The sequence below is a fragment of the Stenella coeruleoalba genome (genome assembly GCF_951394435.1).
Source record: "Stenella coeruleoalba genome assembly, chromosome: 1".
Classification (NCBI taxonomy): Eukaryota; Metazoa; Chordata; class Mammalia; order Artiodactyla; family Delphinidae; genus Stenella; species Stenella coeruleoalba.
Window position 1 is genome coordinate 60284217 of NC_137169.1, and position 16672 is coordinate 60300888.

A 16672-nucleotide genomic window follows, 5' to 3' on the forward strand; every position below is an offset into this window, starting at 1 on the left:
ACTCTTAATGTTCAGAGAAATTATTGCTTATAATGATAAAATACATGTGCAAATATTTTTAAATAGCATTTGGTTAGAAGATAACCAAAAATAGTTTTTTAAATGTGTATGATTTTATATGCCAGTTTCACTGCACACCTTTATCCATTTGGTTTGTTCATAGTGTATAAAGTTCAGCACAGATAACTAATTAGAGACGGAGTAAATACTTTTTGCAAATCAAAAAAATAATATTTAGGTACTAAGTGAAACATGAAAAACAATAAAGACAAATTAAGTTCATTAAGCTGGCTCTAACTTCCATAATTTGGCTGAAATAAAAATAACATCAATTAAGCACCCATCTTGTGTCATTTAGAACACACAACAACCCTGCAAGGTATCTGTTGTTGACAGAGGTTAAATAGTTCATTTGAGCCTTTTCCATTATACAACACTGATTCTCCTGGAGCAAATTTTACTGCTAGCATGACATTTTCCATTCCCTGATTTGGCAAATATGCATTAAATGCCCACAATGTACAAAGTGTGATGCCAAGCCACGTGAACACTGCAACAAGGAAATAGAACTAAAGTTCTACCTTTACACACCTAGCCCAGGAAGTAGACGTGCCCAAAATTACACAGAGCAGAAAATGGAGGAAGAGAGACAGGAAGAAGCTGACTTCAAACACGCAACAAAATCAACTCCCAGTCTGTTTTCTCTTAACAGCAAGCTCTCCACCAAAACAGAGACCAACCTGGCTACAAAGAGTTCCCTGAAAATGAGAGGCTGATTTTGCAGTTCCTTTTGTGGTAAAGTACAGAAATAAAGTGCAGCTAGTTGGGGAACTGCTTGCAAACCAAGATAGGGAAGTCATTTTTTAGAGATGCTCATTCCACATGCTGGTTTTGAAGAAAACAGGCATTCTAAAGCCAAAGCAGATAAACAAGTAAATATCCTCAGGATTACTATTTATTACCATTTCCATGCCTGACTTTCTATACAAATAATGAACAAAGTCTTCAGTTGAGTCTTTTCTATTTTGCCATGTCTTTTTTTGAGCCTGAATTCATGAAACATTCAAGCTGCAGTACATGTGTGCATTTAAGACAGAAGAGAAATTCTTATTTATGTTTTATTCCATGAATATTATTTTAACCTTTATTGAAGTATAATTGCTTTACAATGGTGTGTTAGTTTCTGCTTTATAACAAAGTGAATCAGTTATACATATACATATGTCCCCATATCTCATCCCGCTTGCGTCTCCCTCCCTCCCACCCTCCCTATCCCACCCCTCTAGGTGGTAACAAAGCACCGAGCTGATCTCCCTGTGCTATGCAGCTGCTTCCCACCAGCTATCTGTTTTACATTTGGTAGTGTATATATGTCCATGCCACTCTCTCACTTTGTCCCAGCTTACCCTTCCCCCTCACTGTATCCTCAAGTCCATTCTCTAGTAGGTCTGTGTCTTTATTCCTGTCTTACCCCTAGGTTCTGCATGACGATTTTTTTTTCTTTTCTTTTTTTTTATTTTCTATATATATGTGTTAGCATACGGTATTTGTTTTTCTCTTTCTGACTTACTTCACTGTGTATGACAGACTCTAGGTCCATCCACCTCACTACAAATAACTCAATTTCATTTCTTTTATGGCTAGGTAATATTCCCTTGTATATATGTGCCACATCTTCTTTATCCATTCATCTGTTGATGGACACTTAGGTTGCTTCCATGTACTGGCTATTGTAAATAGAGCTGCAATGAACATTTTGGTACATGACTCTTTTTAAATTATGGTTTCCTCAGGGTATATGCCCAGTAGTGGGATTGCTGGGTCGTATGGTAGTTCTATTTTTAGTTTTTAAGGAACCTCCATACTGTTCTCCATAGTGGCTGTATCAATTTACATTCTCACCAACAGTGCAAAAGGTCTCCCTTTTCTCCACACCCTCTCCAGCATTTATTGTTTGTAGATTTTTTGACGATGGCCATTCTGACCGGTGGGAGATGATATCTCATTGTAGTTTTGATTTGCATTTCTCTAATGATTAATGATGTTGAGCATTCTTTCATGTGTTTGTTGGCAATCTGTATATCATCTTTGGAGAAATGTTTATTTAGGTCTTCTGCCCATTTTTGGATTGGGTTGTTTGATTTTTTGATATTGAGCTCCATGAGCTGCTTGTAAATTTTGGAGATTAATTCTTTGTCAGTTGCTTCATTTGCAAATATTTTCTCCCATTCTGAGGGTTGTCTTTTGGTCTTGTTTATGGTTTCCTTTGTTGTGCAAAAGCTTTGCAATTTCATTAGGTCCCATTTGTTTATTTTTGTTTTTATTTCCATTACTCTAGGAGGTGGGTCAAAAAGGATCTTGCTGTGATTTATGTCATAGAGTGTTCTGCCTATGTTTTCCTCTAAGTGTTTGATAATGTCTGGCCTTACATTTAGGTCTTTAATCCATTTTGAGTTTATTTTTGTGTATGGTGTTAGGGAGTGTTCTAATTTCATTCTTTTACCTGTAGCTGTCCAGTTTTCCCAGCACCACTTATTGAAGAGGGTGTCTTTCCTCCACTGTATATTCTTGCCTCCTTTATCAAAGATAAGGTGATCATGTGTGCATGGGTTTATCTCTGGGCTTTCTATCCTGTTCCATTGATCTATATTTCTGTTTTTGTGCCAGTACCATACTGTCTTGATTACTGTAGCTTTGCAGTATAGTCTGAAGTCAGGGAGCCTGATTCCTCCAGCTCCATTTTTCTTTCCCAAGATTGCTTTGTCTATTCAGGGTCTTTTGTGTTTCCACACAAATTGTGAAATGTTTTGCTCTAGTTCTGTGAAAAATGCCGTTGGTAGTTTGATAGGGATTGCATTGAATCTGTAGATTGCTTTGGGTAGTATAGACATTTTCACAATGTTGATTCTTCCAATCCAAGAACATGGTATATCTCTCCAACTGTTTGCACCATCTTTAATTTCTTTCATCAGTGTCTTATAATTTTCTGCATACAGGTCTTTTGTCTCCTTAGATAGGTTTATTCCTAGATATTTTATTCTTTTTTGTTGCAGTGGTAAATGGGAGTGTTTTCTTAATTTCACTTTCAGATTTTTCATTTTCAGTGTATACAAATGCAAGAGATTTCTGTGCATTAATTTTGTATCCTGCAACTTTACCAAATTCATTGATTAGCTCTAGTAGTTTTCTGGTGGCATCCTTAGGATTCTCTATGTATAGTATCATGTCATCTGCAAACAGTGACAGCTTTACTTCTTCTCTTCCGATTTGGATTCCTTTTATTTCTTTTTCTTCTTTGACTGCTTTGGCTAAAACTTCCAAAAGTATGTTGAATAACAGTGGTGAGTATGGGCAACCTTGTCTTTTTCCTGATCTTAGTGGAAATGGTTTCAGTTTTTCACCATTGAGGACGATGTTGGCTGTGGGTTTGTCATATATGGCCTTTGTTATGTTGAGGTAATTTCCCTCTATGCCTACTTTCTGGAGGGTTTTTATCATAAATGGGTGTTGAATTTTGTTGAAAGCTTTCTCTGCCTCTATTGAGATGATCATATGGTTTTTCTCCTTCAATTTGTTAATATGGTGTATCACATTGATTGATTTGCATATATTGAAGAATCCTTGCATTCTTGGGATAAACCCCACTTGATCATGGTGTATGATCCTTTTAATGTGCTGTTGGATTCTGTTTGCTAGTATTTTATTGAGGATTTTTGCATCTATGTTCATCAGTGATACTTGCCTGTAGTTCTCTTTCTTTGTGACATCTTTGTCTGGTTTTGGTATCAGGGTGATGGTGGCCTTGTAGAATGAGTTTGGGAGTGTTCCTCCCTCTGCTATATTTTGGAAGAGTTTGAGAGGATAGGTGTTAGCTCTTCTCTAAATGTTTGATAGAATTCGCCTGTGAAGCCATCTGGTCCTGGGCTTTTGTTTGTTGGAAGATTTTTAATCACGGTTTCAATTTCAGTGCTTTTGATTGCTCTGTTCATATTTTCTGTTTCTTCCTGCTTCAGTCTCCGAAGGTTGTGCATTTCTAAGAATTTGTCCATTTCTTCCAGGTTGTCCATTTTATTGGCATATAGTTGCTTGTAGTAATCTCTCATGATCCTTTGTATTTCTGCAGTGTCAGTTGTTACTTCTCCTTTTTCTTTTCTAATTCTATTGCCATGAATTTTTTTTAATACTACTGTAAAAGCCACTTGAGACTTCAAACTTCCTCACATTTAAAAGTGCAGTGTAAATTTTTCATTGGAACTCTCTAAGAATTTAAGGTCTGTAGGTCAGATGTTTTGATAGGAAAATTTTTCAAATGACTTGGCATATAGTTATTGTAGTACTGCTTATACAGTATACTCAGCCCTAAATATATCCTAATATTTAATGAGACTACTCTAGCAGATTAAAATTTTGCAATGGGAAATAATTCCAGGTAGTTAATGGGAAACATAAATATAATTACCTAAGATTCCCACTGTTTGGTCTCATAATTTCTGGCTGTCAGGATTAGACAACATGAAGGCTTGCCCTATAACTCTAAGATGGTTGCTGTATATTTTCATTTTCCCTCATTGCAAGAGCTATAGGCAGTCAAAGGACTGCCTTTGTATCTAACATACAAAATACATGTATACTGGCCCTTTAAATGTTTGTCCCTTGAGGGTTAGTTTAAATCAATTCAAAATCATACACCAAGTCTCTAATCCCATTTCTCTTTCGGATTCTTAAAAGAATCGTGCTGTCCTTCTTATTGGATAATCCCACCATTTTGTGGCCAAGCCTTCTCAGAAACTAGTTTTTAAATTTAGAGCTTGGAATAATAAGAATACAACAGAATTCCTGGGAGAATTACAACATCCTCTGGAGAATTTCTGTGATATAAACATCCATAATTTATCCACTTAACAAAATATTTAGCAGAAGAAAATCAAAGATAAATTCAGGAAGGAATAAGAGGATGAAATCCAGAAACCGAGTACGTTTTACAGTAAATTGATGAGCTGTAATCACAAAGCTGTACTTTTTGTTAGAATTGTAAATGTTATTTTCATTAACCTTCCATCTTGTCATGTCTAAATCATGCAAAGGGGCAATTAAAAAACCTTTTGTGGCACAGATGTCAAGTGGAATTAAAACAAGGAAGGATACCTTCTGGAAAAAACATAAAAACTATTGTAAAATGAACCTTATACTTCAAATCAGCTAAAGCCAGAAATACATTAATTATACATTCTTGAAGCATAAAATTTTTAGAATATCTTTTCTTTCATAGATTGTTTTCTTATTAACTTCATTTTGACTTAAGCCATTCACTGAAGTTGCAATTTCCTCAAAATTGCACACATTTTATTATAATCCATGATAGTCTGTGTGTTTATATAAAACATATGTAGCCAAATGTGGCAACATATTTTAAAACTTTATTAATTTAACATTTGTTCTTCAAATCATCTTTTGTATTTATATTATATACATATTCAAAATGTCAAATGCATAAATGTAGATTATATGCATTTACGTTTCAAAGCTTCATCAGATTTATACTCTGCAATTAATATTAAATAGTATCCTCCTTTATTTCCTAAGCTCTTCTATTCACACACATGAAACAACCATGAAACCTTTCTAGTTGAAATATTGTGATTTTTCTGAACTTCATGTTAATTGGAAAAGCCCTGCACACATGTAGTAACATAATTGTCTGATTCCCTGTCTGAACCATCTAAGATGTAAGCCAGATAGCCATATTCATTTGAACAAATACAATGTAAATTCTCTTGGCTCTTCTGTCCTAAGAATATAAATGAAAGTTCTCTAGAACTGAGATTCTATCTTCTCCTTCCATTCAAACCCCTCTGTCATTACCTCCCCTGGTATCAGGCCTACCATAATGTTCCATATCAAGAAATAGGGCAATTGGGCCTCCCTGGTGGCACAGTGTTTGAGAGTCCGCCTGCCGATGCAAGGGACACAGGTTCGTGCCCCGGTCTGGGAAGATCCCACATGCCGCGGAGTGGCAGCTGGGCCCGTGAGCCATGGCCACTGAGCCTGCGCGTCCCAGGCCTGTGCTCCGCAACGGGAGAGGCCACAACAGCAAGAGGCCTGCGTACCGCAAAATAAAAAAAAGAAATAGGGCAATTAATCTTAACAAGTGAATTAATTTAATGAACCTAAAACATTTGTTTCAACCTCACAACACCAATGAAACGAATTGTGTCAAGATACAGAGTTGTGACATAAATTCTCATCTAGCCACTAGCTGTGTGAGCTTGGATACTTCATGTAACTCTCTGATCCTCATATTTTCATCTTTAAAAAAAAGTTAAGGTTAACTAAACAGTTCCTTCCTCTGACATTTCGTCCTTCTACTCTTATGGCTTAATGAAAATTGTATTTCTTAAATTCAAGAAAGTAATAGTGAAGTAATATTAATAGTAGTAGCTAACATTTATTGATCGTTTACAGTGTTCCAGGCCTTGTCCTAAGCAGTTAACATATATTAACTCATTTAATCTTTAATAAACTTTCTAAAATAATTTGCTTTCTGATCTTCCAGAATCCTTTCGGTAATTTGAAGCCATTCCCAGGCAGTCCCTAGTTGTGGTCTTTTAAATAAGCCTCTTGAGATTCACCCAAGTTCTGGCTTAGAGCCAAAACATTTCTGGGGACTAGAATTACAGGTAGAGTCCTAATGTTTATTTGACACAGTGGTCTAATTTATCAACCTGCTTATTTCCTTCTGGGAAATCAACTCTTTGTGTTTCCAACTATATAACTATCATTTGTACTTACAAAGCATGACAACTAATAGCCAATGCTTTAAAGCAATATTAAAAGCTAATTTATACAAGGAGTCTCCCTAGCTTGAATCAGAACCTGGACTGTGGGTCTGAACATCTTGAAGCCTTGTTTCTTGGAAACAGACCCAGATTCCAGGACAGAATTAATCAAGCTATGCTCTTTCTCTGCTCTTTCCTCTGTGCCTCAGAAAACTAGGGTTAATTGAAGCCTCTAGGAAATACCTGATCCTCGTGGATTTCCTGCTACCTTTATGAGCCCTCTACCTTGATCCCCTTCAGGATCCCCTTTCCAGTTCTCCTCCTGCCAGTTTTCCTGTTCGCTCCCCTCAATGCATTGGTATCCTCGTTCTTTAGTTCAGCCATTAGGCTAGCATCTGCTTTCTGCCATCCTCTAGCAAAAAGGATTGGGCCCTGTTTCACCTTTCCCTCCCTCACTTCAGACAAATTTACCTAGATGCTCAGGTCAACAGCAAACACTGTCTTTAAGTTCTATTCTACACATCCAAAGCCATGGCTCCATCCTGCTCCCCTAGTTAGATTTCCCTTCTTTCACAATGCTCCCTTTTAAACTTATTCTCTGATAATTCTCTCAGCATTCCATGTGGTAAATACCAGAGTGTGGTAAAAACCTAACTTCTGTTTCTAATGCTGCCACCCTGACCTCCTTCCTGAACTCCAGTCTCTTATTTCTAAATATATGTGCAACATTTTCCTTGCATGTGTCGTCAGTACCACAAACTCCGTTGTCTTCCCAACTAAGCCTGCTGCTTCTCCAAGGTTTCCATTTTCTGTTAATGGCATCACAGTTTGATTCTTGTTTGTTTTCATACCCTTGTCCAATCAGATACCAAATCTATTGATTCTACCCTAAAAGTTTTCTCCTTTTTATTTCCTCTCAAGTCTCATTGCCCAGGCAGAGAGTCTGACTTAGTCTTTCTACTTTTGAGATAGTTCACATGTAACTACAACACCACAATTAAGCCAGAGTTAAAACTATAAGAATGAGAGATTTAGCATTTTGGTAGATCCAAATTTAGGACTAAATGTTATTTTTACCAGTACTAGAATAAGTTAAATTAAACCTGTTAGGAATCTGAATGAGAATTACAGCTTTTGCTAACACTGTAACGAAAAAAATTATGGTAGGAGGTGATATAGCAACAATTTTAAAGGGAAAATGTTGATTATTTTATCATGATCAATGAAATATCAGTTCAAATCACTAGAAACAATTGCAGTGTTATTATGTCAGTAAAGTATTGAGAGAAATAGTAAGAATATTATGGTATCAGATGACTCAGCCCTAGCTTAGCTGTGTGACCTCAGTCATGTTGCTTGGCCTCTCTGAGGTGTAGCTCTTTCATTTATAAAATAACAAGATGAATCTAGATCACACAGAAATTAATTCATTTCTGGATGGGATTGAGAACCACTGCTATAAATAATGAATATATTTGCATTCAACAATGAGGGAAATACAAATTATCTTTTTAATATAAAAACATGTAAATTAAGGACTTTTCAGTGGATCAAAATAAGATCTAACTATACTATATGGTTTGCATGAGTGAAACATTTGACCGTGTTGATGGGTTTATATCAGTGATTATGCAACAAAAAGGCAGTGGTCCTATGAACACTTCCGAACCATCTCAACTAAGTTCCTGCAAACAAATCAGAACAACAACAAAACAACTATCATATTTCAAATGTATCTGTCTGTTACTGACCAGTATATCTCTATGATTAGCACAGTGACTAGGACTATACTAGGACAATCCTAAGTAGGATATACTAGATACTTGATAAATATTTGTTGAATTAATAAATTGAGTTGAAGCTGGGTGAAATTAGTTGTTCCCATAATTGCAATTCTGCTGTGAATTTTAAAAACACATGACTTGGTTGCTCAATACTCCCTTGAATTTTATTGTTAGAAACAATGATATATGATAAACAAGTATCTTACATTGATTGCCCTGTTTTATTTGTGTGTTTACAGGCAAATGGACATAGTTTTGTACATATGGAACATGAAAAAGCTGTATTACTACTGAAGAGTTTCCAGAACACAGTAGACCTAGTTATTCAACGTGAGCTTACTGTCTAAATATTTTTTATAAATAGTGAAGATACGTCTAGCCAGACCTAATGTTCAAAAATAAATTTATACATAGAAACAAATTTTGCCAATTGCTGGACCAATGGCAAACATTAGTGCCAAATGTATAATACTATATGTTAGCACTGGTCATCCTTAAAAATGTTAACTATATAAATATGATGTTCATGTGGTTATGTATTATTTTAACTGTCAGCCTCTGGCTGTGCATTGGTGCAGTTTTGGTTTTGGTTTTGTTTTGTTTTTTTTAATCAAATAAGTTTCTTCTTGAAGTGGATTTCATATAATTTCGGAGCACGGAAGCACACACAAGCTCTTTACGAATTCTGCTCTCCATCAGAAACACTGCCTCAAAGTTGTATATGCCTTTATATAGAAAATACAAATATAAAGAATTGTAATTCCCATAAAATATTTCTAGCACAAGGTACATGTTGGCATATATACAAAAAGAATATAGAGAAAAAACAATATTTTCATAAACTAAACATCTCGGATTGAGAAAGAAAATATATCTTAAAATAAGACTTTACTATATTGAACCTTTTTCAATAAAAATTACAAGATAATGCCTTATGAAAGCAACTGTACATATGGTATAAAGTGTTTATATTTGGTTCCATATTCATTTGCTAAATTCTCATAACACAGAGTGAAATATTTCATAAATTAGCCATTAATCTCTGGGACCTGAATAAAAATAGGACAAACTAATTTGTTCAATGCCTTTAGCTAATTACAAAACATGCAGAGTTAAGAAACAGACTAAAGGTCATTGTAGATAAATCTTTTTCACCCCAAATGTAAGCAGTGAATGATGGGTGGCAGGAAAGGTGTTGCTTTATTTCTTTCAAGTTTATGTTGATTATAAACTGTAGCCCCTGTGATTTCTTTACTTGTAAATGTGGAATTTATTTGTGTGTTGCTTTATCCAATTTGCTACTTTTAAATCATTTAAAATGAGTTTGGGGTATTGATAAAATTTATCATTAAGAAAGACTATTGTTAGAAAGTTATGGTGGGTGATAAAAACCTTTGGTAATTAAATATGAAACTTCAAATATAAGTTCTCAGAGCCTTGGTCTACCTGTATTATTAATTTCTGTGTCTGCTTTTGAGGGCAGAAATAGAGAAAATACCTTTTTTCCCCCAAAGTTTCAAAGTATATACAGTTCTAAATTGTCTCACTGAAAACAAAGATTAGCATAATTAGTATAGAATTAGTTATGTTTACATTGGAAATGTTTTTCTCTATAAATGATCAAAATTCATTTTATAATCCTTTAAAATATTTCTTTTATATATTAGTCATTAATTTGATTAAAATATTAATTTGAAATTCCAGAACAATTTCCCAGAGTTGGTTATATGCATTCTCTCTCATATTTTCACATAGCTCTCTTTTTTAAAATATATATAATGGATTTACTTTACATGCTAGTGTTCCAAGTATTTTGTTAGGATTTTCACAAGTGTCACATATTGATGTCACCAAAGCTCTGAGAGTAATATTTGTAAGTTACTGTTTTATGGGGACATTGAAAATATTGTATTTTTGTAGGGTCTATTAAAATGAGTGTCACTTATTAGAAGTACAGTGGTATTTTTTTGGCAATAGAATTTGTCACTTGAAGGCAAATGATACTTCACTTTATAGATGAGGCACTAATTTTGATGTTGCTTTATGTCAGAGTGACATTATACTATGATTTTGTAGGCTTTGACATTTAGCAAATGATTAAATGATTGGCCTCTTTAATATGCTTCCCAGAAGTAACTTTTAAATGCATTTTAATATATTGACAGTTTCTGATGAGAAATGTCTTTCAGAGCCTAATTTTTTCTTTGTCAAAACCTCACACCAAACCACCATATCCAGCCACTGGATAATCAAGATAGAGGCCCTCACTGGCCTCGCAAGATCACTTAAAGGAAAAACAAACCCATGGGAGTAGTTCAGTGGCAATGAAGCACCTCCAATCATCCCATTAGTTTTGTTTAATCTTTTATGGGAGAGGTGGGAGAAGAGCCAGATAAAGGACCTCCCAAGTCTTTTTTCTTATGTCAGGTTTCCACATCAAACCCAGGGCTTCAGGAGATGCTTCTGAGGCCAAGCTGAGACGCTCATAATCCTAGTAAACACCTCTACACTCCTAATGTGACAACATTGTCTTGGGCCATGCTTTAATCCTTCCTGTTCTCAGGAAATGAGGAAAAGAGAAAAGGGATCCCTGACCAACTGGAAAAGAAATCTGATGTGCCAAAGCACCTCATTGTCAATTGTACTGCCATGCTGCATACTGAAAAAAGGCAGGTAATATTGAAAAGAGGTATTTTTTTTTTTAGGTGGACTGAAAAAAATCACTGATCACTTACAGGGGAAAAAAGTCTAATTGATTCCATGGGTGACCAAAACCAATAATACACTGATTTCTGAGTATTGCCTTTTTCGGATAATTGGCTTTACTTTCTGAAATTAGAATCTGGTTTATGTTAACAAAAACAAACAAACAAAAGTTAAGGGTGTGCCTTTAAAAAAAAGAAAAAAACAACAACCACAAAAAAGGAGTGGAATTCATGATGACTCCAATAGACTCACCTTGGTCTTTGATTTTTATTGGAATCTTTCTGCTGAGGAAGCTGTCCTGTACCTAACAGAGGGGAATGAGAAAAATCAGAGGTGGAAAGAATAAGCACTAAAAATTATTATTAGAATTGCTGCAGATTTTGCAAGCCAAATTGGCATTAGTGGACAGTTTTTAAAACTATTTACATGGCTTATCATACATTGTCACAAAAGCTCTATTATGATAATTCCAGCCTGCCAGACAACACAAGCTACCTAAACAAACATAACAATTTTAAAATAAAAGGGTACTTTTGACAAGGCATTTTGAAAGTCAATATAACATACAAATATGTATATCATGCTAATTTATTGTTCATTGAAATCTATAAAATATATGTGTTCCAGTTAATAAGAATTGTAATTACATAGATGTCAAACAGCCCTGGTTGTTTTGGGGCCTTATGTTGGATTGTGTTTTGGGGATGGAAAGCAGTTTTAAAGAGAGGGTGACAAATCAGCATTAATTTGTTCTTAATCTTAAAGATGATTACACATATATCACTAATATAATTACTTTCTAAAAGCAGGACTGAAATACCTTTTACTGGGAGAGCTAAAGAGAGGGAATATTCAAAGGGAGGAAGGCTTTGAAGAAATTAGTCTTATATATTCATATATTAGGTGAAAAGTATCTGAATTTGGCAAAATAATTGATGAAGCCAGAAAAACATTTTACTTTTATTCATAAAATTGATTTAATATCTCCACCACAATTTAAAGCTTTGGAAAATATAGTGTGTTTGCCAACTTGTCTTTCCATTGGCTTTTAATGCTGTCCTCAGTAAATTTCTGCCCCTCACTGGCACACAGATCAAGAAGGTGTATTCTGACGAATACCCTCTTATCAAAGGGCAATACAACATAACCAGATAAAAAGCCGCGTTGGCATAAGACCACCACTGTAAATCTTTGGTAAATTCAATCAGACAACATATTCAACTGATTCCTGATATACTGACCAAACAGCAGGTTTATTGAAATACTGGGTCAGTAAAAAGTTATGCAAATAGTGAAACCCAGTAAGTTAAGAAGATGAGTCGTTCATGTAGTATCAAGAAAAGTAGGGCTGAGTGTCCAGTAAAGTTCCTCTCACAGAGATGCTAAATCATTCTGAGGCTTAATAAAATGTTCAGACACTGGGTTGGTGATGTGCCCTCTCTTATGGTTGTAGTTACCTGATCATCTGGGAATTGGGGGGAAATCTTCAGATTCAAAATCACTTGCATGAACTTTTTCCTTAGCAATACACCTTCCATTAAGAAAAGCATCCTGACTTGGCCCAGAGTATTTCCCCCATTGCTCAGCAAAACCATCCCCCAAGTGTACATTATAGCAAGAAAATAGAATGTGGGCTGTGGAAAAATAAATGTGCACCAAAGAAAGCATGTAGGGCAATATTATAGGAGATCCTGTGTATCAGCTCTCCTATGCAATCTTTCAGCTTCATTTGATCTAAACTATTCAGAGAATATTTTTTGAAACACCCCACTGTATAAAACTAAGGCAGATACAATCAAATTTTCTAGTTATATTCTGAACGTTCTGGGGGGCATTTGTGTTTCTAGTATGCAAAACTGACCTCTCTTCCTCACTGCTGCTGCTGCTGTACATCCATTCCTTCAACTCCCCATGATGTTCCAAAGGCAGTAAATGACTTCTTCTATCCTGCTGACACAAGAATAAGAGGCCCCCTTAGAGTTCTGTTTGGAGACCCCTGAGTATCAGCTAATGGTTCCAGCTCCCAGTTTGGGAGGAACTTTCTTGGGTGATCAAGGAACTTGGAATAGTAGCATTAACAAAGGCTCAAAGGTGAAAGCACTTATGTGTCTGACAACATCGAACAAAGCTTGTATACAAGCGTGAAGGTGGCAATGCCTTAGTAGAACTGTTTCCACTTCTGTTTTTAAAATGTTGAACTTTACGGTATTGAGGACTCTCTCTGAGGCTCCCAGCTGATTGTTATGGGGACAGGTTGCAATCGTCTTCACCTTTGACACTGTCTGCAAGAGAATGGTTTGGAAACACTATCCTGTGAGGGTATAAATTGTACAACTTTTACTTTGGAGAATTCCGAGATTTCTGATAAATGGAGGGGAAAAGTCCACTCTAAGTTTTGATTAAAAAGAGTAAATGAAAACCTAGGAATATTGAAGCCTTTGGGCTTTTAACTATGTGATTATCATAATCTTCCCTGAGAGCAGTTCCATGGGAAGTAAAGAGAGGAAAATAATTCACTGGCTCCAACTTTATAAGCATTACTTTATCTGGTAGTGTTTCCCCTGTTGGATTTTGCTGTGTAACAGTCAGCTCATGCTTTGTAACAACCCATTGAGCACTGAACAAGATAAGAAGTGGACCTGGATGTAAGGCAGGCACAAATGGGAAGGGTATCTCTTCAGCCACACAAATATCTCCCCAAATTAGCCTGGGCTGCAAAACTCACTTTTTTGCCTAATTTTGTTTTTGTTAATAGCAGCACCTCAGAGTGGAAGATTGTGAAATTCAAGCAGTGTTTATGTAGAAAGCACTGAAATCCTGTGACTCTTGAGGTTGTAGGCCTTGCCCTTTTTTTGGGGAGGGGGGAGGGAGATTTTAAAATGTTTCATTCTTTAAGCTAGCATAATTTTCAACGTGTGTAGGAAAGGGTGTTGAGAAAAAAAGTTAAATGAATCATCCAACCTTTCTCTACTTTTGAAAATACAAATATTTTTTTCTTAAAACTATCACTGTTGCACAAACACAAATTGTATTATTTGTGCCAGTTTTTTTCCTGCTTTAAAATAACATGATGAGTAAGCAGCCTACAAAGAGTCAAGTATCTCTGTACCTAGAGTAAAATATCTTAGTACAGAGACTTATTTTCATCACCAATCTCCACAATTCCTCCATAGGAAAACAGTTACTGTAGCTGAATCTTAGATGCCTAAGGTATGTCATTCATAAATTCAAAACATTTGGGGACATTTTATTGAAGAATATAACAAAAACATTAAATGCAATGTTAATAAATATTCGTTGAGCATCTACTACATACCAGGCACTGCAAGGGCTGTAACATGGTGTCCTCTGCACAGAAATCTCACAATTAAGTGGAAAGATGAGAGAACTTCCAGATCAAAGACAATGCAAGGCCATATGGTGAGTTCCTTTGTCCCTGCCCTCAGCCCATGTATTGCAAAAGGAAGCAGCATCTTTATCTAGTCAAATCTCTTTTGGGTTTGAGCATGGTTTCTCCATTTGGAGCTACAGATAGGTCTCCCCACTGGGTCCTATGGCCTTTGGGAGGCCATATGAATGTTTTCCAAGACTTAGGACAATATTTGACAGGCTAGAAGTGGCAAGAGTGGATGCCTTACTGGACGAGATAAAGAGCAGCTATAATCCTTCAAATCTGTGAAAGAGAATTTTGCCAAATTGTTCTCTCCAAAGAAGAGAGAGACTATTAGAAAAAATGATGTCCCTCAACCTGACTCAGCACTGTGTCCCTCTGACATGATGGAGGAAAGAGATAGAAGTCAGTATTTTAAAAGGCTTGGCATGTTTGATTGAAGAGATTCTTCTATGTTGAATGCCCCCAAAGAGTCCCCCCTATGACCACTGCCTCTTATAGACTGTCAGGAAGCATGTGAGTCCATAGGGTCGGATATTAGAGTCACCTCCTCAGAAATGCAATGAGTTGAATATTCATTCATCTGGCTGCACTTCATGTTTATTTACTTCAGTTCCTTCAGTGTGGTGAAGAGTATTTTCACTGTGCGCTGTTCAGCCCAGCCCATGAAAATACTGTTTGCATGAGGTAGGATCACACATATTCACATATCATAGACATCTATTTATTCTTCCAAGGAAAGTCTGATTACCTGAATCTAGGAATTGCTTGTTTTTCTTCACCCAATCTATACATACTCAGTGTTTTAGACACCTAAAAATCCTTCCTTTCACTGAGTACTTTCTAATCTCAACCTTTGCCCATAATGATCCCTCTACTGGAATGTCTTCCTCTCCCCATTCTCTTTCTACATTATCAAAATTATATGCAGCCTTCAGGGTCCAGCTCAAACATTACCACCATGAAACTTTCCCTAATCTTAATTGGAAGAAATTTCTCTCCCTCATATTAATACCATCATATTATTTTTTGTATGCTTTACAGTACTTACCACATTCTATCAACAGTCATAGAGGTTTGATATATATTTGCTCTTTCCTCTCCTATCACCTGTGTGCTCCTTGAGAGGACCAGACAATACTTAAAAGAGGCATTCTAGACAGAATAGCTTTGAGAGGGCACATCTGGTTTTCTTTAGTATGTATCCTTAGTGCCTGTCATAGTGTCAGATGCATAGTAGATGCTCAATAAATATTTGTACAATGATTAAGTGGATGATAGGCCTGGCACATAAACACATTTAATAAATACTGAATTAACAGGAAGTTGATGTTCAATTTACATAATAAATTTAAACCATGAAACTTTCATTTTCTCAGTTCATTCCTAATTTTTCTTTCTTCACTTCTCCCTTTTAACCCAATCCTCCTCTCCTCCTTAGCATTTCTTCTAAGACCTTTTAGGTTACTGTGCTGTGTTTCAACAGCTGTATTGAATTTCCCTTTTATGTGTTCTAAGGACCTTAACACTGTCCAAAAAGTTTAAGAAATGGCTTTTGTTCACTGAATTGGAGTACATCATATCTATCCTTTTGATTTGTTTGGGTCTTCTTTTCTTCGAAGGAGTCATGCAGATTGATGCCAGAAATATGCACTCAGAGAAATGAGTGCATAAGGTTGAACTTTTAGTGCCATGGTCTTGGTCTTACAGGCAGCTTAGAGATAATTAAGCCCAGTTCCCTCATTTTACCAGAGGCCCGAGGCCTGGAGAGGTGAAGCAACGCTGTGAACTAAGGAGACAAAGTACATCGTTAGATCTGGTTTTAGGTCCATACTTAAGGTTCTTCCACCTGTACACTGTGACTTGGTAGATTACTTTGCCAAGGCTATATTTAAAATTTGGAGATGTGGGCAATAGTAAAGGAAGTTGTGATAGGGATGGGGCTAGGGAAAGGTAGTTAGAAGAGGGAATCCCCAATCCTATTTTAGCTCTAAAATTTAATGAAACCACTGCCT

At 36.0% G+C, this 16672-nt stretch overlaps 1 protein-coding gene across 1 annotated transcript in view; it reads left to right on the forward strand.

The window, feature by feature from the left end:
* LOC307187549 (leucine-rich repeat-containing protein 7-like) overlaps positions 1-8907 on the forward strand; it is a gene marked incomplete at its 3' end in the record, with an annotated part of 81787 nt that extends 72880 nt beyond the window's left edge. The window contains exon 6 of the mRNA XM_079923743.1: positions 8800-8907. Within this exon, the coding sequence (XP_079779869.1) occupies positions 8800-8907 (108 nt within the window). The remainder of the gene's footprint in view (positions 1-8799) is intronic.
* Positions 8908-16672: the final 7765 nt, after the last annotated feature.